This window comes from Nansenia antarctica (assembly GCF_963989245.1).
Source record: "Nansenia antarctica genome assembly, chromosome: 9".
Lineage (NCBI taxonomy): Eukaryota > Metazoa > Chordata > Actinopteri > Argentiniformes > Microstomatidae > Nansenia > Nansenia antarctica.
In genome coordinates, this window is record NC_137679.1 from 1,921,219 (window position 1) to 1,943,958 (window position 22,740).

The following is a 22,740-nucleotide window of genomic DNA, read 5'->3' on the forward strand; positions in this document are numbered from 1 at the left end:
CTCTACCAATAGAGCGACTACTAGCCAGTTTGCTTACCAGTACTCAGCGGTCCCCCAGGGGAGGCCAGGACCACCGGCACAAAGCAAGCAAGCAAGGGCAAAAACCTGTACACCATGTATCCAGGAAAAATTCCTTGCATATTATCGGCGTACACACTGTCCATAAATTTTGTGTTGTATTTGCATCGTTCTGCATCCAGTATGGTCACAGGTCCTGCCAAAAGAGAAACTTAGGCACAGTTATAATGCAACAACACAATAGAGACAGTAAAGATGACAGCAATACAACCTGATGGTGGTCCTGGTACACTCTTGTACCGGTTCCAGTACTGCTCTAGGTGCTATTTGGAGCTGACAGTGCCTCATCAGCACCCGGGTCCATTTTCCTGTCAATACAAATCTCAAAAACACGAGTATGGTGTAGTGGCCTAGTGATCCTAGTTCTATAATGTCCAATGTCTCCCTTGTGTAGAACGCATCCTACCACACATATAGGATACAAGACACTGTCACTGGACGAGAGAAGGTAGTCCACCGTAATCTATTGTTGTTGGTGAACTTTCTGCCGGTGTATGATACGAGTGTGATCTCTGACCCAGTTTCATCCCTGTCTGCTGTTCATACATCAAATGAGCCAAGTGATATGTCCGTGTCGGAAGTGGAACAGGATTCCTTGCCTGGGGAAGTGAGTAGAGGAACCGCGTTCGAGTCGGAGAGAGTGGATTCCTGTCCTGGGAGTGAGGGAGGGGAGGTTGAAGACATGGAGTATGGGGGAAGAGCTGTTCGGGAGAGGGATGTTCCCTTGACTGTTCCAGAGCCCAAGGATCCCAAGGGAAGAACCCTGGAGTGGGTCACCCAGTTACCATTCCCTGACCACTCACGGACAGAGGCTACTAACACTGTAGTGTCTTCAGTCTCGTTTGCCCCTCAGAGGGTTCCCGAGCAGATGGCTGAGGAGCAAATGGTAGATCAGTCCATTAACTCTGATTCTAGATTTGTGGTTAGCGCTGATGATTGTACTGATGTTTCTGGTAACACAAATCAGACAGATGATGCTAGTGACACACAGCGTACTGACACTTTAGCTTCTGTCACACAGTGTGAACATCCTAGTACAGTCACACAGGTCAAGTCCAAGTTTGGTCGCCTTATCAAACCAGTTGACAGATTGATTTATACTATGTCAGGACAAGACATTATTCAAGACACTAAGTCAAACATTCGAGCTGTTTGCAGGTCAGTGTTCCAGGCTTCCCACAGTTAGATAAGCCGAAGCTCAGTTCAGTGCATGTATACACTGTGCACACTGACATCCTATGACATATAGGTTTGTTCGTTATTCTGATTGTTTCATAAGAGGTTGTGGCCTCTTGAAGGCTAGTAATACACAGTGAAAATAGGGTCTTGTGGGGTGTAGAACGCATCCTACCGCCAGTAGTTGGTTGGAGAGGTAGTTTACCTCTCTTTCCACTTCATCCTTATAGGATACTTTTCAAGTTGGCTGTCCTGTCCTTTGGCGGCCCTATGTAATAGTGTAAAAAGTAAAAAGTAGTATTTAAATGTATAGTTGCTGCTCAAGGTTGGCGAAATTCAGGGGAGGTGGGTGTAACAGAGTTGGGAATGTATGTTTAGCTGTGGTGAATGTAGATGAGTTTCGCCGTGCTTTGAGCAGCCCTGGTTGTTGTTGGAGCCCCCCTTTGGAGTTTGGGTGTACTGCAGGTCTGCACGTTCTTTGTCCTTCTCTTGTTGCCGTACTTGCGGTGGTGCGTCAGAACATGGCCGCCACCTTAATGGGTATGTGCGTGATGTGAAATGCTCCTCGTGTTTTGTTGTTTGTATGGAGAATCTTGTAATGTAGGGTGAAGGTGTTGGTGTAGTACTGTGCTGTTTGTTTTTACATGTATTGTGATGATGTGATGTATTGTGATGATGTGAAACAGAACATTTATTGTATGTTGTTTTGAACGTGCAGATTCACAAGCAGACCAGAGAAGAATTGTGTTCTATATGTCTTCTCTGCAGGTATGTCGCTCCACATGTTGTTTGTAATTGTTATTTGTAATGTTTGAGGGAAGTTTGTGTTCTTTCTGTGAACAAATTGTCCTGATGTGAAATGTACATAGACGGTGGTGTCAGAACATGGCCGCCACCTTAATGGATTCACAAGCAGACCAGAGAAGAATTGTGTTCTATATGTCTTCTCTGCAGGTCAAATAAACGAATTAAATGAAAGAAGTTTGGCTGTTTGACCATCGTTACATAAGCTTTAAATCAAACCTGTCACTGAAGTCTATTCTCCTGAATTAACAAATGTTCAATATTCCAATCGAATAAATACCAGTTAAATCCTAACCACCATCAAACTGATGAAAAGCCCTGACGCCACGCTTAGGTCGTGGGTTCGATTCCCGCTGGGACCGTATATACTGAAATGTATGTAACCTCATTAATGTTGAGAAGTCGAGACCCCAGTCAACTAATATCAAGATTCTGTAAGATTCAGACTCATGGCCCAGTCTCCGGATCCTTCTGTTACCAAAGACCCACAGAAGTGTCAGATCTTTACAAACGTCTCTGCCTCATGAGGAGGGTAGATAGTGAAAGTTAACACAAGTAGAGGTATAATAATAATAATAATAATAATAATAATAATAATAATAATAATGATAATAATAATACATTAGACTTATATAGCGCTTTTCTAGACACTCAAATACGCTTTACAAACTGAAAAGATCGAGTAGTAGCCTAATAATAAATAGTATAGTATAGCTAGTATAGCTTTAAACACATGTAGTGTTTTTTGCTGATATCAATACCAATTATGTAAAACATCAAATAAAATCAGAGAATCTTTACTCATATTGTGATTAAATAAATGTTTTGTGGTGTCGAGCCAAAACAATCCCATTACTTATACAGGGCACTGTATAAACATTAACAATAGAACCAAGACAACCTAAGTTAATATGAATTACACCAAAAAGACTGAAGAACTCTTTATTCAACCCTTTATTTTTGACCCTATTTTAACCTTGTGTATGGCTAATCAGCATTAAACAAATTAAATGATGATTATATAATGATTAAAGCACTTTGAGCTGCAACGTTTGCAGGAAAAGCGCTATACAAATAAAGTTATTATTATTATTATTATTATTATTATTATTATTATTATTATTATTATAACATGGACGTTACGCTTGTGTTATGGAACATCTCCGGCTCCGCCTTCACTGTTTGATTGGCAGCTGAGCAGCCCACAGAGGCATGGTAACACTATGTCTCCATGGTAACCCACATAAACAACAGACTGAGGAGGCTCTGTGTAGCAGCTGTGTGTAACGGCAGAATACCCTTCACAGGTATGGCACCTTTCATTTACATTACATGTTTGGCATTTAGCAGACAGACGCCTTATTCCAAAGCGACTTTACAATCGATACATTTGACTAAGCTAAGTGAATCACCAATCCACCAGTTGTAGCAGGAAGAGTAATCTAGCTCAGGCCAGGGGCCATTGGCAGTCTCTGTGATAGAAGGAACAATCTTCTTCTATCACCTTCTTCTAAACCTAGACTTTATTTTTATATATACATGTATATACTGTAGACACTGGAGAAACAGAGAGACAGTACAAGGGGGGCAATAGAAGTTTTAGGGGACACAGTAGAGGGGAAAAGCGGGTGTCTCAGGAGACGCAGTGCTGGGGGGTAGTAGATGTCTCAGGAGACAGTGCTGGGGGGTAGTAGATGTCTCAGGAGACGCAGTGCTGGGGGGGTAGTAGGTGTCTCAGGAGACACAGTGCTGGGGGGTAGTAGATGTCTCAGGAGACACAGTGCTGGGGGGTAGTAGATGTCTCAGGAGACACAGTGCTGGGGGGTAGTAGATGTCTCAGGAGACACAGTGCTGGGGGGTAGTAGGTGTCTCAGGAGACACAGTGCTGGGGGGTAGTAGGTGTCTCAGGAGACACAGTGCTGGGGGGTAGTAGATGTCTCAGGAGACACAGTGCTGGGGGGTAGTAGATGTCTCAGGAGACACAGTGCTGGGGGGTAGTAGATGTCTCAGGAGACACAGTGCTGGGGGGTAGTAGGTGTCTCAGGAGACACAGTGCTGGGGGTAGTAGGTGTCTCAGGAGACACAGTGCTGGGGGGTAGTAGGTGTCTCAGGAGACACAGTGCTGGGGGGTAGTAGATGTCTCAGGAGACACAGTGCTGGGGGGTAGTAGATGTCTCAGGAGACACAGTGCTGGGGGGTAGTAGATGTCTCAGGAGACACAGTGCTGGGGGGTAGTAGGTGTCTCAGGAGACACAGTGCTGGGGGTAGTAGATGTCTCAGGAGACGCAGTGCTGGGGGGTAGTAGATGTCTCAGGAGACGCAGTGCTGGGGGGTAGTAGATGTCTCAGGAGACACAGTGCTGGGGGGTAGTAGATGTCTCAGGAGACACAGTGCTGGGGGGTAGTAGATGTCTCAGGAGACACAGTGCTGGGGGGTAGTAGATGTCTCAGGAGACACAGTGCTGGGGGGTAGTAGGTGTCTCAGGAGACACAGTGCTGGGGGTAGTAGATGTCTCAGGAGACGCAGTGCTGGGGGGTAGTAGATGTCTCAGGAGACGCAGTGCTGGGGGGTAGTAGATGTCTCAGGAGACACAGTGCTGGGGGGTAGTAGATGTCTCAGGAGACGCAGTGCTGGGGGGTAGTAGATGTCTCAGGAGACACAGTGCTGGGGGGTAGTAGATGTCTCAGGAGACACAGTGCTGGGGGGTAGTAGATGTCTCAGGAGACACAGTGCTGGGGGGTAGTAGATGTCTCAGGAGACGCAGTGCTGGGGGGTAGTAGATGTCTCAGGAGACACAGTGCTGGGGGGTAGTAGATGTCTCAGGAGACACAGTGCTGGGGGGTAGTAGATGTCTCAGGAGACACAGTGCAGGGGGGTAGTAGATGTCTCAGGAGACACAGTGCTGGGCGGTAGTAGATGTCTCAGGAGACACAGTGCAGGGGGGTAGTAGATGTCTCAGGAGACACAGTGCTGGGCGGTAGTAGATGTCTCAGGAGACACAGTGCTGGGAGGTAGTAGATGTCTCAGGAGACACAGTGCTGGGGGGTAGTAGATGTCTCAGGAGACACAGTGCTGGGGGGTAGTAGATGTCTCAGGAGACACAGTGCTGGGGGGTAGTAGATGTCTCAGGAGACGCAGTGCTGGGGGGTAGTAGATGTCTCAGGAGACACAGTGCTGGGGGGTAGTAGATGTCTCAGGAGACACAGTGCTGGGGGGGTAGTAGATGTCTCAGGAGACACAGTGCTGGGGGGTAGTAGATGTCTCAGGAGACACAGTGCTGGGGGGTAGTAGATGTCTCAGGAGACACAGTGCTGGGGGGTAGTAGATGTCTCAGGAGACACAGTGCTGGGGGGTAGTAGATGTCTCAGGAGACACAGTGCTGGGGGGTAGTAGATGTCTCAGGAGACACAGTGCTGGGGGGTAGTAGATGTCTCAGGAGACACAGTGCTGGGGGGTAGTAGATGTCTCAGGAGACACAGTGCTGGGGGGTAGTAGATGTCTCAGGAGACACAGTGCTGGGGGGTAGTAGATGTCTCAGGAGACACAGTGCTGGGGGGTAGTAGATGTCTCAGGAGGAGCAGCCGCTTTGTTTTGTCGTTGTAAATGTGCTATATGAATACACATGACTTGACTTGACTTGTATCACATCTTGTAATTCCTCTGCTTCAGTGACAGGATGACAACAGCCTTTCAGTCAACGATGCCTTTCTCTCGGTCGTCTCCTGAGCCACAGAACAAGCTCATTCTGCTGTTCCTGGGCGCCAGATACAGGAATGTCTCCTTTGTCATTGACACCTCAGAGGCCATGGCCGCTGTTCTGGGGTCAGTGAAGCGTCTGCTCATCCAGACCCTGCTGACCAAGGCCTCCCTCAGAGACTCTCTCTTCAACATCGTAGCCTTCTCATACAAGGTACCCTACTGTCTGACTCAATCAATCAATCAATCAATCAATCAAATGTATTTATATAAATGGAATGGTAAATGGTAAACTTATATAGCGCCTTTATCCAAAGCGCTTTACAACGGCCTCTCATTCACCCATTCACACACACATTCACACACCGATGGCGGCAAGCTACCATGCACGGCGGGCACTCACTGGGAGCAATTTGGGGTTCAGTGTCTTGCCCAAGGACATCTCGACATGTGGCCAGCCGGGGCTCGAACCGCCGATCTGTCGACCTTGCGATCATTAGACGCCGGCTCTACCTCCTGAGACACAGCCTGAGACACAGCCACCCGCCCTCAAGGGTTCTCAAGGCTTACATACTTTACTTTTACATTCTTTTTTTTAGTAATTTTTTCTGAGTGGGGCAGTCCCACTCATATTTTTCATTTTATTGACAGATACAGTGGAGAATTAGACAGGAAGGATGGGTGAGAGAGAGAGGAGGGATGACATGCAGGATATGTCCCCGGCCGGAATTCGGACCGGGGACCCTGCGGTTACATGGTCGACGCTTAACCCGCTTAAATCCTACTTTTACATTCTTAACCCCCTCGTATTCCCCCTCTATGCTCCTCCGCTCCAGACCAACCGCTGGTCTGAGGCCATGGTGCCCTGTGCTCCAGACACCGTGTACGAGGCGCTGTCCTGGATCCACTCCCTCTCCTGCAGCCCTGGAGGAGACCTCCTGGCGGGCCTGAGCACGGCCCTCAGTGACCCCCGCTGCCAGGCGGTCCATCTGGTCACCCTGGGCCTCCCCGCCTGCCCAGAGGAGCTGCTCCGGGCCCTGCCCACCCTGGCAGGGGGGAGGCCGGTCAACGTGTTCTACCTAGTGAGTAAGTCAAGTTTATTATTCTACTACAGCATGTTTGGATACTGGATTCTGATTGGCTAGCAACAGTGGTAAATATCCCAATAACCTTCAGTTCAGAACGCATTTCCTGTATCAATGCGCCTCCCAATCAATCTGATTAAGAACACCTGTGCTGACCTACAATGCAATGGTTGATCTGGTTTATGGGACTATATTCTGTGGCGGAAGGATATATGTATTCTGAAACGATTAATGATTGTAAATACATGAATTTAATGTTACAACTGTGTATTTATTTTCTATATTATGTGGTGGCTGTTGTAGAAAAGCAATTGACCATTGGAGGGCGGGGGTTGTAGACTCATTTACCACTGTACAGGGTTTTCCTGCTTTGCCTCGTGCCACAACCCTGTACCAGTGGTGAATGAGTCCACAACCCCCTTCCTCTCATGGTCAATTGCTTCCATATAGCACAGGTCTATCATAGACCAGCGGTCACAAAGTGCTTTACATATATAAAAACATAATTAAAGAGCAAAAGTAAATAGCAGGTTAAAAGAAATAGGTCAACAAGTGAAAATTAAAAAACAAGAAACAAATAACAAGTGTTCAACAAATAATAACAAGACACAAAAAGACAGACAGGCTTTTGGGGTTAGCCAAAAGCCTGTCTGTACAGGACAGTCTTGAGCTATTATTTATTTATTTTTTATTATTTTTTCGCACATTTAGCATGTGAGCATTGAGGCTTTTAAAAAACGAGTCAAAACACATCTCTGCTCCCTGGCCTTTGACCTGAGGTGAGCCTGCCTTCCCGACACTGCACTCTTTGCACTTTTATTTGTATGTGTGCACCTTGCTTTTAGTGTATTTTACCTATTTTATCTGGGGTTTTTTAAATCTGTATTTGATCTCTTTTATCTTGTTTTTCTCTATATCTTTTTATCTGTTAAACACTTTGGGCGGCTGTTTGTCGTTGTAAATTGGTGCCATATGAATAAACGTTACTTACTTACTTCTATCTGGCACGGGGGACAACCAACAACCCCTGTCACCCCTGTTTTTTTTGTCTGTCTTACATGTAACGATGAATTGAGAATCAAGGACCCCAATTGAAATAAGCCAGTGGCTTTCTTGGGTTTTTATCCTGTTAGTTGACCTTGTATGTAATATGTACTTTCATGTACCTACTTCTGCAAATCTTCTAATAAAGTTTTCAATCAATCAATCAAAGACCTCGTCAGCCCTCTGGATGAGAGAACGCAGGACTTCCTGCAGTGTCTGTCTCACGCCACCAGAGGGAGCTGTCACGTCCTTCCCGTGGGGTTAGACGGCGCGTTGGAGAAGGTAGGGAGGGAGGGAGGGAGGGAGGGAGGTAGGGAGGGAGGGAGGGAGGGAATGAGGGAGGGAGGGAGGGAGGGAGGGAGGGAAGGAGGGAGGGAGGGAGGGAGGGAGGGAGGGAGGGAGGGAGGGATGGAGGGAGGGAGGGAGGGAGGGAGGGAGGTTAAAAAGAGTTAAATTCAATTAATTGTCTTAATAATATCCCCAATCCTCAGAACAACAAAAGCATGTGAAATGTGGAACTGTAAAATGTAAAATAAGATTGTGAGTGTGTGTGCGTGCATGTGTGTGTGTCTGTGCGCGTGTGCGTGTGTGTGCGTGTGTGTGTGCGTGTGTGTGTGCGCGCGTGTGTGTGCATGCGTGCGTGTGTGTGTGTGTGCGTGCGTGCGCGTGTGTGCGTGTGTGTGTGTGTGTGTGCGTGTGTGTGTGTGTGTGTGTGTGTGTGTGCATGCATGCGTGCGTGTGTGTGTGTGTGTGTGTGTGTGTGTGTGTGCGTGCGTGCGTGTGTGTGTGTGTGTGTGTGTGTGTGTGCTAACAGGACATTCCCCTGTACACTGCTACGGGCCACATATCAGAGCCCGTCCACTCTGCAGTGACGTGTTGCAGTCCGTCTGCAGTGACGTGTTGCAGTCCGTCTGCAGTGGTCACACAGAGTCCAGCGTCCCTCCCTCCCCCCCTCAGGTTTGGTGTCCTTGACTACAAAGCTATAAAGATGCAGCCATTCACATTCACACACAGTATTTGCATTGCTATAAGCAACTTTGCAACTGCTGTCTTCCTGCTGCAGTGTGTAAAGCAGCATAACGTTAGCCTCGTAGCATAACAGCCTAAGTCGTGCTTCACTTGTGGTCAGCCGAGCCATCTTTGTATGTCATGTCAAACATGCCTCTGTCAAAGAGATGACTTGGGCAGATAGTGATGTTGGAATGTAACGAACATTCTGATAGGCTGATGTCATAGAGGCAATAACGCCCAGTGAATCAGCAGTGTTAGGAGAGGAGAGTTAGGCAGATATCTACATTTGGCCAAAATATGACTCAGGCAATTGTGCTATGAGGCTAACGACATGTATGGTGTTTGCATAATCATATCATTTGGATGTAGCTTTACATCTATCTCTTCATGTGGTTGTCCAGGTGCACGCTGGGTAACCCCTTCTGTAGGGTCACTTCCTGTGTGCTCTCTGGGAGGGCCCTGTGCTGCTCAGAGTATCTCCCAGGATGCCGTGTGTTGGCCAGGAGGGAGGTGGACGGCCTGTACTACCTGGGCACTGTGACACAACAACTCCAGGTATTATACCCAGGGTTCCCACACCTTCTGAAACATCAAATTCAAGCACCTTTCAAGCACCTTTCAAGACTCAATTCCCTCAAATTCGTAGTAAATTAAGTAAAACATTTTTTATATATATATACTGTATATTCTTTTTTTTTGAGAGAGAGAGAGAGAGAGAGAGAGAGAGAGAGAGAGAGAGAGAGAGAGAGAGGGGAATTCAAGCACTTTCAATGACCCATGTCTATTTTCAAAAACTTTTAAGACCTTGATTTCTTTTTCTCAAATTTACAAACTTTCAAGGATTTCAAGGACCTGTGGGAACCCTGTGTTATGCAATGAGTCCAGTCAAGCATGTATACGTTATGAATCAGTCAGCCTACGCCCAAGGCATTCAAAATAGCTGAGAGGCCAGTGTGTATAATAATAATAATAATAATAATAATAATAACTTTTATTTCTATAGCGCTTTTCCTGCAAACGTTGCAGCTCAAAGTGCTCCGATCATTATATAATCATCATTTAATTATTTAGTCATTTAAAGGCAATATTAAAAAGATGGGTTTTTAGTCTTGACTTGAACATAATGTGCTGAGGCTGCATCCCTAATGTAAACTGGCAGTGAGACACAATCTGGAGCATAAAATGAGAATGCAGCCTCACCAAATCTCTTCTTTTGTACATGTGGTACACAGAGAGAACCAGCGTCAGAGACGTGGAGCTGAGAGACCAGTGTGTGATGTACTGCATTATACAACAGTTAGTTCCGACCAAGTAATTTGATTGGACAAGAGGCATTCCATGAGTGCCGATAGGCTATACAGTATAACAGCACTAGGACTTTTAACTATAGGTATCACTCCGCCGCACAGGTGTTCCGTTGATGAAATGACCGTTAATACAAATTAGCTAGCCTAACAGTCCAGTTGAAGTTCATTTGCGTAACTATTTTTTGTCGAAATATAAAAAATAAATGATTAAATAAACAAACAAATCATAATCTGTTGTCACTTATTACTGTTAACTAATAAATGGCGCTGTAGAACTGTTGTATAAAAGCAATATCACACTCGAGGTCGTGCTGTTATACTGAATATCAGCACGGCTGTGATCGTCTTCCTACTCGGCATGCGGCCTCGTACCTACGACCCAATCACAGCCGTGCTGATATTCAGTATAACACACTCCCTCTCGTGTGATATTGCTTTTATACAACAGTTCTACAGCGCCATTTATTAGTTAACAGTAATAAGTGACAACAGATTATGATTTGTTTGTTTATTTAATCATTTATTTTGGCCTAACCCTAACCCTAACCCTAGTAACCTGAACACAAACATCTGCAGGCTAGCTACTTTGATATTAACGGTCATTTCGGAGTGATACATATAGTTAAAAGTCCCAGTGCTGTTATACTGTATATCAGCACTCATGGAATGCCTCTTGTCCAATCAAATTACTTGGTCGGAACTAACTGTTGTACAACTGAGCATGTTCTGTCCCTCCCCAGGGCAGGACAGGAGTGTACGTGGTTGAGTTTGACAAGCCTGCTGCCGGTCCCCCACCAGGGAGCGTAGAGGGGGGTGACCGTCCCCCCGGGGGGTCCCAGCAGCAGCAGCAGCTAGTCTGCTCTCCTGACATGGTGAACCACACACAGGCACACGCACACTGCCTGGTGCCGGGGGACACGGTCCTGTCGCCATGGGAACCGGCCCTGAGGAGGTACGGGCCGGGGAGAGTGGTCTCTGGGACGGAGACGAGAGACTCTCTTCAGGGTAAGAGGAGGAGGTTTCACACGCTTCACACCAGTGATTTGACTGTCAGAGTGATCGACTGTCAGAGTGATTTGACTGTCAGAGTGATTTGACTGTTAGAGTGATTTGACTGTCAGAGTGATTTGACTGTCAGAGTGATTTGACTGTTAGAGTGATTTGACTGTTAGAGTGATTTGACTGTCAGAGTGATTTGACTGTCAGAGTGATCGACTAACACACACCCTGCCAAGAGAGGCTCTGAGAATATACAGTAAACACATCCCCACTCCCTTCAGTATCTCTCAAATGAATGTATCGCACTCACAGGTAAATATGTGAAAAGAGCAGGACTGAAGCTTTAAAGACATTTACTTTCATTTATTTTCATTGCTGTGTTAATTGTTCCCTGTGCCTGTTCGTTAACTCTGTGTTCTATGTGCTCATGTTATCTGTTGTTAACTCTGTGTTCTATGTGCTCATGTTATCTGTTGTTAACTCTGTGTTCTATGTGCTCATGTTATCTGTTGTTAACTCTGTGTTCTATGTGCTCATGTTATCTGTTGTTAACTCTGTGTTCTATGTGTCATGTTATCTGTTGGTTAACTCTGTGTTCTATGTGTCATGTTATCTGTTGTTAACTCTGTGTTCTATGTGTCATGTTATCTGTTACTTGTTGTTTTTTGTGTTTTCTGTTTTTCCCATATTATCAGCGTCTTTGAGCCCTGGAAAAGCGCTTTATAAATACAATGAATTATTATTATTATTATTATTATTATCATCATGAATTATTATCATTATTAGTTATTATTATTGTTATTAATAATAATAATTATTATTATTATTGTTGTTATTCATTATTATTATTAATTGTGTTTTATTATTATTATTAATTATTATTATTATTATTACTATTATTATTATTAATTATTATTCTTATTATTCATTATTATTATTATTATTATCATTATTATGATTATGATTATGATTATTATCATTATTATCATTATTATCATTATTATTATTATTATTATTATTACGACCATGTACCCAGAGAGCTACGGTCTGGTTCTCTGCGCCTGCAGCTGGGAGCGGGGCGGGGCTCCAGGTGTTGCTGTGGAGCGGGCAGCTGACCCGGGTGGCGGGGGACCTGGCGGTGTGGGTCCCTGCCTCCCAGCACCACCAGATCGTCAGGACGCTCCAGCGGGTCATTACACCGCCGCCGTGTTGCCGTAGCGATGCGCTCTGCGTCCGCAACAGCGTCTGGGCTCCTGGCCTGTACTGTATGAGTACGCCACGCTGCTGTCCTCCAGCCAGGGACCGCCTGTGCTGCTGTCCCACAATCCCCCAGTGGTGGACCCCCCCCCAGGCAGCTCCACCCCTCTGTGTGTGTGGTCTGAGGGAGGAGAGGGCGGAGCTTGAGAAGAAAGTGGATCGGCAGTTGGAGGAACTCAACGACACCAAGACTTCCTCCTCCTCCTCCTCCTCCTCCCTGTCTGAGGATGAGGAGGTTAGGGCCACAGGGGGAGAGTGTGTCAGCACCGACCTCTCTCCTCTGGGTCAGCTGGGACCAGAGCAGGACCGGCCCAGCTGGAGGTACTGGAGGAGGAGCCCCTCGGAGCCGCAGCACAGGCAGCCAGGTAATGTGTGACACGGTCTGGTCGTTTGGTCCGCATGTCGGCAACCAATCAAAATGTTCAGACTTTTCTTTTGAAACACGGGAACTACGTTTCAACGTCGTTGAGAATCACGCAAACACAAACTCGCTAGTCAAGCCAAAATGCTGCAAAGAAATTGATTGGGTGAGTAATCCCCCTACTGCTACCTAGTTAACTAGAACACTACTTTACATTGTTACCTAGTTAACTACAACACTACTTTACATTGTTACCTAGTTAACTACAACACCACTTTACATTGTTACCTAGTTAACTACAACACTACTTTACACTGTTACCTAGTTAACTAGAACACTACTTTACATTGTTACCTAGTTAACTAGAACACTACTTTACATTGTTACCTAGTTAACTAGAACACTACTTTACATTGTTACCTAGTTAACTACAACACTACTTTACATTGTTACCTAGTTAACTAGAACACTACTTTACATTGTTACCTAGTTAACTAGAACACTACTTTACATTGTTACCTAGTTAACTACAACACTACTTTACATTGTTACCTAGTTAACTACAACACTACTTTACATTGTTACCTAGTTAACTAGAACACTACTTTACATTGTTACCTAGTTAACTAGAACACTACTTTACATTGTTACAGTTAACTAGAACACTACTTAAGCAATATCACACGAGAGGGAGTGTGTTATACTGAATATCAGCACGGCTGTGATTCGGTCATAGGTACGAGGCCGCCAGGCCGAGTACCGAAGACAATCACAGCCGTGCTGATATTCAGTATAACACACGACCTCGAGTGTGATATTGCTTTTATACAACAGTTCTACAGCGCAATTTATTAATTAACAGTAATAAGTGACAACAGATTATTATTTGTTTGTTTATTTAATCATTTATTTTGGCTCAGTCAAGAAAAAATAGTTCCCCAACGGGACTGTTCAACTGGACTGTTGCCTAGTAACCTGAACACAAACTAGCTACTTTGTATCGTGGCTAGCTACTTTGTATCGTGTACATTTATTTGTACATTTCCATGTATTGTGCAACCAGTGAAATATGACTCGGTTGACAGTCGCTTTGGTGGCATGTGTGAATGTGATTCAGAGTCAGACCAGTTGACATCAGACAGCACGCTGCTCCATCGTTTTCTAGTGTGCACATTATAGTCAAATATCAACATGAGTCAACTCTCTAACAATGAATACGGTGAGGTATCGAGTAGTACACAGTCTATTCTAGCACAAGCAATTGAATCAAACGCGCCTCTTGAACTCACACTGACAAATGTCCGGAGGTTAGAACAGCAGTACGATGGCGCAGGTCCGCTCTACAATGTAGTCTAATTAACGGTCATTTAGAACACCTGTGCGGCGGAGTGATGCATCTAGTTAAAAGTCCCAGTGCTGTTATACTGTATATCGTAACTCATGGAATGCCTCTTGTCCAATCAAATTACTTGGTCGGAACTAACTGTTGTATAATTTACATTGTTACCTAGTTAACTACAACACTACTTTACATTGTTACCTAGTTAACTACAACACTACTTTACATTGTTACCTAGTTAACTAGAACACTACTTTACATTGTTACCTAGTTTACTACAACACTACTTTACATTGTTACCTAGTTAACTACAACACTACTTTACATTGTTACCTAGTTAACTACAACACTACTTTACATTGTTAGCTAGTTAACTAGAACACTACTTTACATTGTTACCTAGTTAACTACAACACTACTTTACCTTGTTACCTAGTTAACTACAACACTACTTTACATTGTTACCTAGTTAACTACAACACTACTTTACATTGTTAGCTAGTTAACTAGAACACTACTTTACATTGTTACCTAGTTAACTACAACACTACTTTACCTTGTTACCTAGTTAACTACAACACTACTTACCTAGTTAACTACAACACTACTTTACATTGTTAGCAGGCTCACAAAACAAGCTGTGTTAGTTGACTAGCGATGTGTCGTTGATTTTCAACAACATGGAAACGTTCATGAAACTTCTCACAGAGCTGTTATTCAGAATAACATTTTATTTATTATTATACAACAGTTAGTTCCGACTAGTGTTGTTCCGATACCATTTTTTGATCCCGATACCGATACCGATACCTGACCGTGCAGTACTTGCCGATACCGAGTACCGATCCGATACCACGGCGTTTGAAAAAACAAAACAAAAAAACATGTTTTTTGAGCCGCATACTCACCTCGATGTAAAATTATTGCTAACACTTAGTCTGGCACTGCTCAAAACCTTTGTAAAACAGGAAAAAAATACCAACAGAGAGTGAATACTATAGAACTTTTTTTTATTGTCTACCTGGTATGGTGACAAGAAAATCAACCCCTTATAAAACCTGAAATGTGGCTCTCACAGATGCCAATCAGTGCAATATCCATTTAAGATATAAAACAGTCGTAGTAGTAGTGCAACAGCAAGTGAACATTTACAAACAAAATAACTTTAGTACTTAAAAAAAAAAAAAAAATCGGAATTTGTTTTTTGTTAGTACTCGCCGATACCGATACCAGCATTTTTGTGCGTATCGGTGGCCATGCCGATACTAGTATCGGTATCGGAACAACACAAGTCATCTGATTGGACAAGAGGCATTCCATGAGTTACGATATACAGTATAACAGCACTGGGACTTTTAACTATATGTATCACTCCGCCGCACAGATGTTCTACTAAATGCCCGTTAATTAGACTACATGTTTGTGTTCAGGTTACTAGGCAACAGTCCATTTGAAGTTCAGTTGCGGAACTATTTTTTGTTTATTTTTATGATTAAATAAACAAACAAATCATAATCTGTTGTCGCTTATTACTGTTAACTAATAAATCGCGCTGTAGAACTGTTGTATAAAAGCAATATCACACTCGAGGTCGTGCTGTTATACTGAATATCAGCACGGCTGTGATTCGGTCGTAGGTACGAGGCCGTGCTGATATTCAGTATAACACACTCCCTCTCGTGTGATATTGCTTAATCATCCCACCCCATCTGCTGACTTTTCAGAGAAAGTACCCGGGAGAAAATTCCAGCCTGCAAAAATCTGCTACCATGACCTCCAGAACAGCGTCTCACCCAATCACAGCTCAGTGTTCCAACCACTTCCTGGTGCTGAGAGGAGGGTCACCATGAGAGATGTGTTCGGCCTGACTGACCCCAGGCCTCGACCAGCAACTGGATTTCAGTCTGGCAACACTGCCACTGCCGTTTACACCTAATGGTTCTGTCTATATGCCGTTTACACCTAATGGTTCTGTCTAAATGATTATGCTGTTTACACCTAATGGTTCTGTCTAAATGATTATGCTGTTTACACCTAATGGTTCTGTCTAAATGATTGAGAATACTTTTGCCTTTGAAAACAATCAGTTGACAAACGTGACTAGAAACATTTGTGCCACATTCACTATTTACAGAGATATTTAAAGCAATATCACACTCCAGGTTGTGCTGATATTCAGTATAACACACTCCCACTCCTGTGATATTGCTTTTATACAACAGTTCTACAGCGCGATTTATTAGTTAACAGTAATAAGCGACAACAGATTATGATTTGTTAGTTTATTTAATCATGAAAATAAACCAAAAATAGTTCCGCAACTGAACTTCAACTGGACTGTTGCCTAGTAACCTGAACACAAACATGTAGTCTAATTAACGGTCATTTAGTAGAACACCTGTGCGGCGGAGTGATACATATAGTTAAAAGTCCCAGTGCTGTTATACTGTATATCGGCTCTCATGGAATGCGTTGAACCCAGCTCAGACTGGGATACCAAGTGGGACCAAGTAATTTGATTGGACAAGAGGCAGTCACGTGGACGCTCCAGCGCTCTCATAGGGCTTTTGTTGCTTATTTTCTATTGATTATGAATCAAAGAACAGATATTGAGTTTAAGACAATTTAATCAGTTACAGGCAGATTTATACATTACGTCTGTTCCCCGTGGACCTGGGCTGGAAAGAGAACGCTCTCTCCCTCTGTCCCCGTTTCGTTCCAGAGGGGAGGGGCCAGCGTGTATGTGTGTCTTTGCCCAACCCCCAGGTCTCTGATAGCTGGTCCAGGGGCCATCTGTTAATGATCAGTGTGTGTGTGTGTGTGTGTGTGTGTTTAAAATATACTACATATTCATACATAGATCATACATACTACAGAAATATACGACACATCCCCCCTCGGACCACCCAGAGGGTGTTCCGAAACTAAACTACCATAAAACAAAAACAAAAACACAAAACCCCACAAAACATCCCAAAAAAAAAAAAAAAAAAAAAATTTAAATAAAATAAAAAAAAAATAAAATAAACAACAACAGACAGAAAAACTACACCAACACACAACACAAGAAGCACAATAACACAGACCAACCCAGGACCAGTATTAGGAACCAAAGATATCATAAACAAAAAATAGAAAACAACCAATAATAAAAAGAATTTTGAAAATAACAATCACAATTAAACTAAACACAGTTCATCATGCACAAATCAATACAGCAACTTCCAACGACCGATGTTTTCTTTGTCCTTGAAGCGTCAGGGTCAGAGGTTACTAGCACTTGTACCCAGTTGGAGAACAGCCTTTACCGCTGTCTCAGATTGATAACACTTTCATAGTCAGGAGCTTCCATTTTCGTTGCGCTAGGAACAGAACCTCTCTCCTAGCTTTGTATAACCACCACATCACTTCTCAACTGACCTCAATCACACGATATAGAAACAAACAAACAATACACAAATAATGACATTCAGTTATCATAACACATAATTCTCCAACAGTAAGCATAGAACAAAGGGAATGCATTAATGCATAGATCTTCACCTCAGGTGAGGACTAGTCTTCTGAAAAGTTCATTAACGTGGACTGAGTGACTGATTTTCCAAAAACAGTCAATGAGGCCCTGCCTGCTAAGAAAGTCAAAAATCATGTCTGCTATAATAGGTGCTCCTATCTTAGCAAAATAAGTTTCCCATGCCCCTAAGACCGTTTCCAGCCATGCTATCATCTGCTGTCCATTCCCGTCGTTCCCTTTGATCTTCTGCTTCACTACCCTATTCATAGTCTTCAATCTTTTCCTAACTGGTCGTCGTCCGTCAGTGTCATTGAGGTTCAGGCAGCCGCCTGGTCCCCTCCCACGCTGATCAAGGTCTGGGGAGTCGCCCTCAGCATCATCTGAAGCATGATGCAGGCACTCGCCAGCATCCCCAGTAGCACAGGTGTCCAGGCTTTGGACACTCCCAGGCTGGACCTCCAGACTGTCAACACTCTCTGCTTCGTTGGTTTCTGGTTCATTGGCATCTGGACAGCTTTCCACTGTCCCCTCGGTTTCAGGCACTGCCGGTAATGTCACTGGCTGTAACACTGGCATTGCCACTGGCTCAGGCAACACCACAGCATCTCGTCGTAGCTCCTCCTTCTCAGGTTCTCTGGGGACCTCGGCACCTGTTGGCACAACATCCTGCCTACTCTGTACATCCACCCCCCTGTCCACCACCTGTGGCCCTATTGGGGTAGGGATATGCCCAGACACCACTGGTGTACCCACTCTGATGTTGTTTCTCCAACAGACCCCACATTGACCTAAAGCATGGTCAATCTGTTCCATCAAATATGGACTCCAAAACCCATATTCCTTGGTGATCTTGCGTCTTACCTCCCCCCTAGCCACATGTGCTAATCCATGAGCTTCCCGTATTAACATGCCTATTAAATCTGAGGGTGCTACAACCAACCCCTCATGATTCCTCCATAGACCTGTGTCATCCTGACTTGCCCCCCTTGCTAGCCAAACGTTCTTGTCTAACGTAGTTACTCTACTCTGTAACATCAATAAATCCTCAAGTGCGACCATGCCCTGTAATTGCTTTTCATGTGTGACCAGAAGACCTTTACCTGCCTTGTCTGCTCCTGTAATGGCTTTGGCTGCATCTTCTGCAGCCCTGTTACCTTGTGTGACATGTGATGAGTCAGACCTGTGTGTGGCACACTTCACTATGGCTAATTCCTTTGGCTTCATCATGGCTTGTAACAGCTTCATGATCTGTGCGTGATGCTGTATAGGCGTACCATCAGTTCTCTTAAAACCCCGCCCCCTCCATACAGCTCCATTAAAATGACAAACATTATGTGCATAGGCAGAGTCGGTGTACACTGTCACTCTCCGTCCGGTTCCCAAGTTGCATGCTTCCGTGAGGGCAATCAATTCAGCCAACTGAGCCGAGCAAGGCTGAGGAACTGCCTCAGCCTGTTCTACAATAAACTTTGAATTCTGTGCTTTAACTAAGGAATACCCAGCGCACAACGTTTCTCCTACCCCGTAACAAGACCCATCAACCCAATATTCTATATCAGCTCCCTTTAAAGGCAAAGCTTGTAGGTCTGTTCTATGCTTAATCACTCTGGCTGTCGATGGAATCTGAACACCGGATGGCACCGTCACCTGACAGCCGTCAGGTGTGCATTTTACTGTACAGTTCAATTGGCATAGAGCATCTCTCCCTAGCAGCCCTGTTGGCGTGTGTTCTGACACAAGTGTTGACAGAGTTGCTCTCTGTCCCTTGTACTCTAAGTCTACAAGCTCAGTTGTAGGAATCAGCTGTTTAATTCCCTCAAATCCGATTGTCTTGACATATTCTCCAGACATAGGAAGGTGCGTGGCGTCTTCAGGCTTCTTTGTCACCACCAGCTGGCACCTCCCACTCGGATCTTCCGGGCACCCCTATAGGCCAGCTGCTGGGCCTCCGTAAGGGTTCATCACTCCTGGAGCAGGTGTAGTAGGAGGCCAATATCCTCCTCCTTGGCTCCCCCCTGCGCCCCCCTGGGGCCTGTAGCAGCAGGTACAGGCTAGATGTCCATTCTGGTCGCATTGGCAACATGGTTCTAGCATCTCCTTCCCTGCTGCTGTCCATCCCCCTGGTGGTGGTCCTTGGCCAGGCTGTGTGTACATCGGGTATGGAACCGCTTGCACCCCTGGTGGCCCTTGTGGGTATGGATACCCCCCTTGTGGCCCCTGTGGGTAGGACTGGTAAGTAGCAGGATACCCCCCTTGTGGCCCCTGTGAGTAGGACTGGTAAGTAGCAGTCTGCACTCCAGGTGGCTGTTGCTGTGGGGCTAAAGCCTGCACTCCCTCTATGTTCCTCTCGCTTTCAGTCAATTGCAAATGAGTCAATATTCTGAGGGATTCTTCGTCTCGTGCCTTCTGTATCTGAATGTTCTTTCGATATAACTCAACTTGATGAGCTACGTGGTCTATATAAACAGCTTTGTTCATGTGTCGTAGCCCCACCACTTCTGCTAGCTTATCCTTAACTGGGGTAGGAAGCCCTTCTTGTATTTTTTCCCTGATTATGGATTTTTCTAAGGGGTTATCTTCAGCGTCTTTCCCTGTCACACTTCTCCATTGAGAGTGCACACGGGCAACATAACCCCTGGGATTCTCATCCCCCCCCAGTGGCTTCACAATGATATTGTCTGGGTGAATGTGAGTAGGGTAGATCTCCCTGATTGCTTTCCACAGTTTGCCTCTGTTTGCTGCGAAGAGCTCTGGATCATAAACTGATGTATTGATATATCTATGAAGTCCTGCCTTCATCAATATTTCCTGCATTGTATCCAATCCTGCAATAAAAGCTAAGAGTCTTTTCAGGTCTCCCATTGCGGCCTGCGTTCCTGTCAGTATCACGTCGACCTCTCGCGTCCACGAATGTCCTCCCTCTTGAAGAACTGGGAGTTTCTCGATCACTTCAGACAGATCTGTATGATGCCACGGATGATATTCCATCTTGTTACCCCGAATCAGCACTGGACAGTTCTTTAATGTATTTGATGACATTCGGTGACAATCTCCCTCTTTCTCCGGGCGTCTTCTCCCACCTTTCCTTTCGGCTGTGGCTATCATCTTCCTGACCTGCGCGTTGTAGCCTCCATCTGCATTGTCGTCATCACTTGAGTCTTCACTGCCATCTTCGCTGTCATCTTCCTCGTCACTCCTGTCGTCCCCTTTTCCCCTTGGCTCCTTCTTCTTCTTCTGGGAATGATCCTCCAGTGCCTTAGCATATGGAGGGGGACTGGAGGCAGGACACAGGTCTGGGGATGAAATGTTCAATTTCTGTTCCAGTGTTCTGGCCAATTCTTTTTTCTTTTCCGGTTCCATCTGAGCTATTTTCTGTCCCTCTACCTTAAAGAGGTCTAAGATGTCTAATTCTAACTTGCGTTTCTCTGACCTATCTTTCCCTTTCTGATTTGCCTTGTATACATTGATAAGTATCTCCAATGTTGCAATTAATTGTAAATTAAGGCTGCCCTCTTTCGGCCACGGATGTTCAATGTATGCCCAACGGCTATTCCATTTCGTTGACATTTTGCTAATTTCCCTAACAAGAGGATTCATTTTTTCCACTATAGCCATAGGGGATAACGTAGCCAACATTCCACGATGTTCACTAATATCTTTTAACAGCTTCGTTGAATTCGACCCCATTCTACTTTGCTCAATATGCTGACAATATTCTATATTAGATAAGGTGTACGCTTCTTACAACCCACCTTATTTTGTCTTGTTTGCTAAACAAATGCTAGTCCAATATAACTGTATTAACCATCCCCACAAAAACCCTGCAACTTCAGAATAACAGACTTGCCTCTTGTGTATGTCAGTGCAGTATTAACTTAAATCTAATAGCTGTGTAAGTACTTTATACTTAAATGTGTTTCCTAATTGTTTATGAATATGTGTCACTTAATTACTCATTCAATACTAATTACAGTTCTGGTCAACACAATTATTAAATCACAAAGGCTGGTCACACCTAAGTATTCACCGATCCACAAAAACCCTTTTACTGCTCAACTATCAAATATGTACTATTCTGCTATTCCTTAATCAAACACTGTGGAAATGACCTAACTAAAATAAAATATGTAAATTACAAATATTAATTACAACCTGTAAATAAATCAACTGTTAAATGAAAGGAATGAATGATTAGTTATTAATTACAACCTGTTAAAGAAATCGACTTGTTATTTGAAAGGAATGAATGATTAGTTAGACTTAGTCATTGTACAATCGTATACTTCATTGATGCAAACCTGTGAAGTCATTCAGCTATTTATCAAAATATCAAAAAAGGAATGATTATCATTAGATTATCACAAAACAATTGATCAAAGTTTTGTGAAACAGATAATGAATGATCTGAATAATTAATTCAACCAATTAGTAATTAATTAAATTAATTAAAGTAATTTAATATAGAACATTTACGAACATCATCAATGAAGGAGGGTTGTATTTCATCTTTCTACAGAGAGCCAATGTTTTAAAAATGTCTTGTCGTATTTTGTCCAGCAGGCGGCGCCAAGCAACCGACTTGCGTATCGATTGCGCATGCGCCAGCGCCTCCGTGTAAAATGGAGTAGGGGAAGGAGGGGCTAGTCTTTGTCCTTCTCCTATGAGGGGAAACCCCTCCTGTGAAGAGATTAGTCTCACAACATCCACGACACAACAATTTCACGATTATCTTTCAATCCAGTTAAACTATTATTTATCTTTTACTTTTAACAAACAATGCTTAAACTTTAAACTACTTTAAAATGTAATTAATCAAAGTCAGGTTCCTTTCTAAAGGAGTGTTTGTTTGCAGAGGCAAGAAGAGGGGGGCTTTACAACCCGTTTTCCTTGAAAAATCACCGCGTGTTTGTAGCCTGATGTGTGAAAAGGCCAGAGGGCAGAAAGCAGGGGGGTCAATTTAACAACCCTTTGTCTAACCTCTGGGGAAACCCGCGCCCTCTGTGCGTGTCTTTTCTCCGGACAAAGGGCAATGGCGTCTAAGAATGGATTCTATGACACAGTTCTGAAGA

General features: G+C 44.2%; 1 protein-coding gene across 1 annotated transcript; it reads left to right on the top strand.

The window, feature by feature from the left end:
* Positions 1-5,758: 5,758 nt before the first annotated feature.
* cUnh11orf16 (chromosome Un C11orf16 homolog) lies at positions 5,759-12,833 on the top strand (the record flags this gene model as incomplete). Its single annotated transcript, XM_080539137.1, has 4 exons — positions 5,759-5,968; positions 6,591-6,836; positions 10,942-11,206; positions 12,268-12,833. The coding sequence occupies 4 exons, from the start codon at positions 5,759-5,761 to the stop codon at positions 12,831-12,833; spliced, it is 1,287 nt and encodes a 428-aa protein (XP_080395263.1).
* Between the last annotated feature and the right edge of the window lie 9,907 nt (positions 12,834-22,740).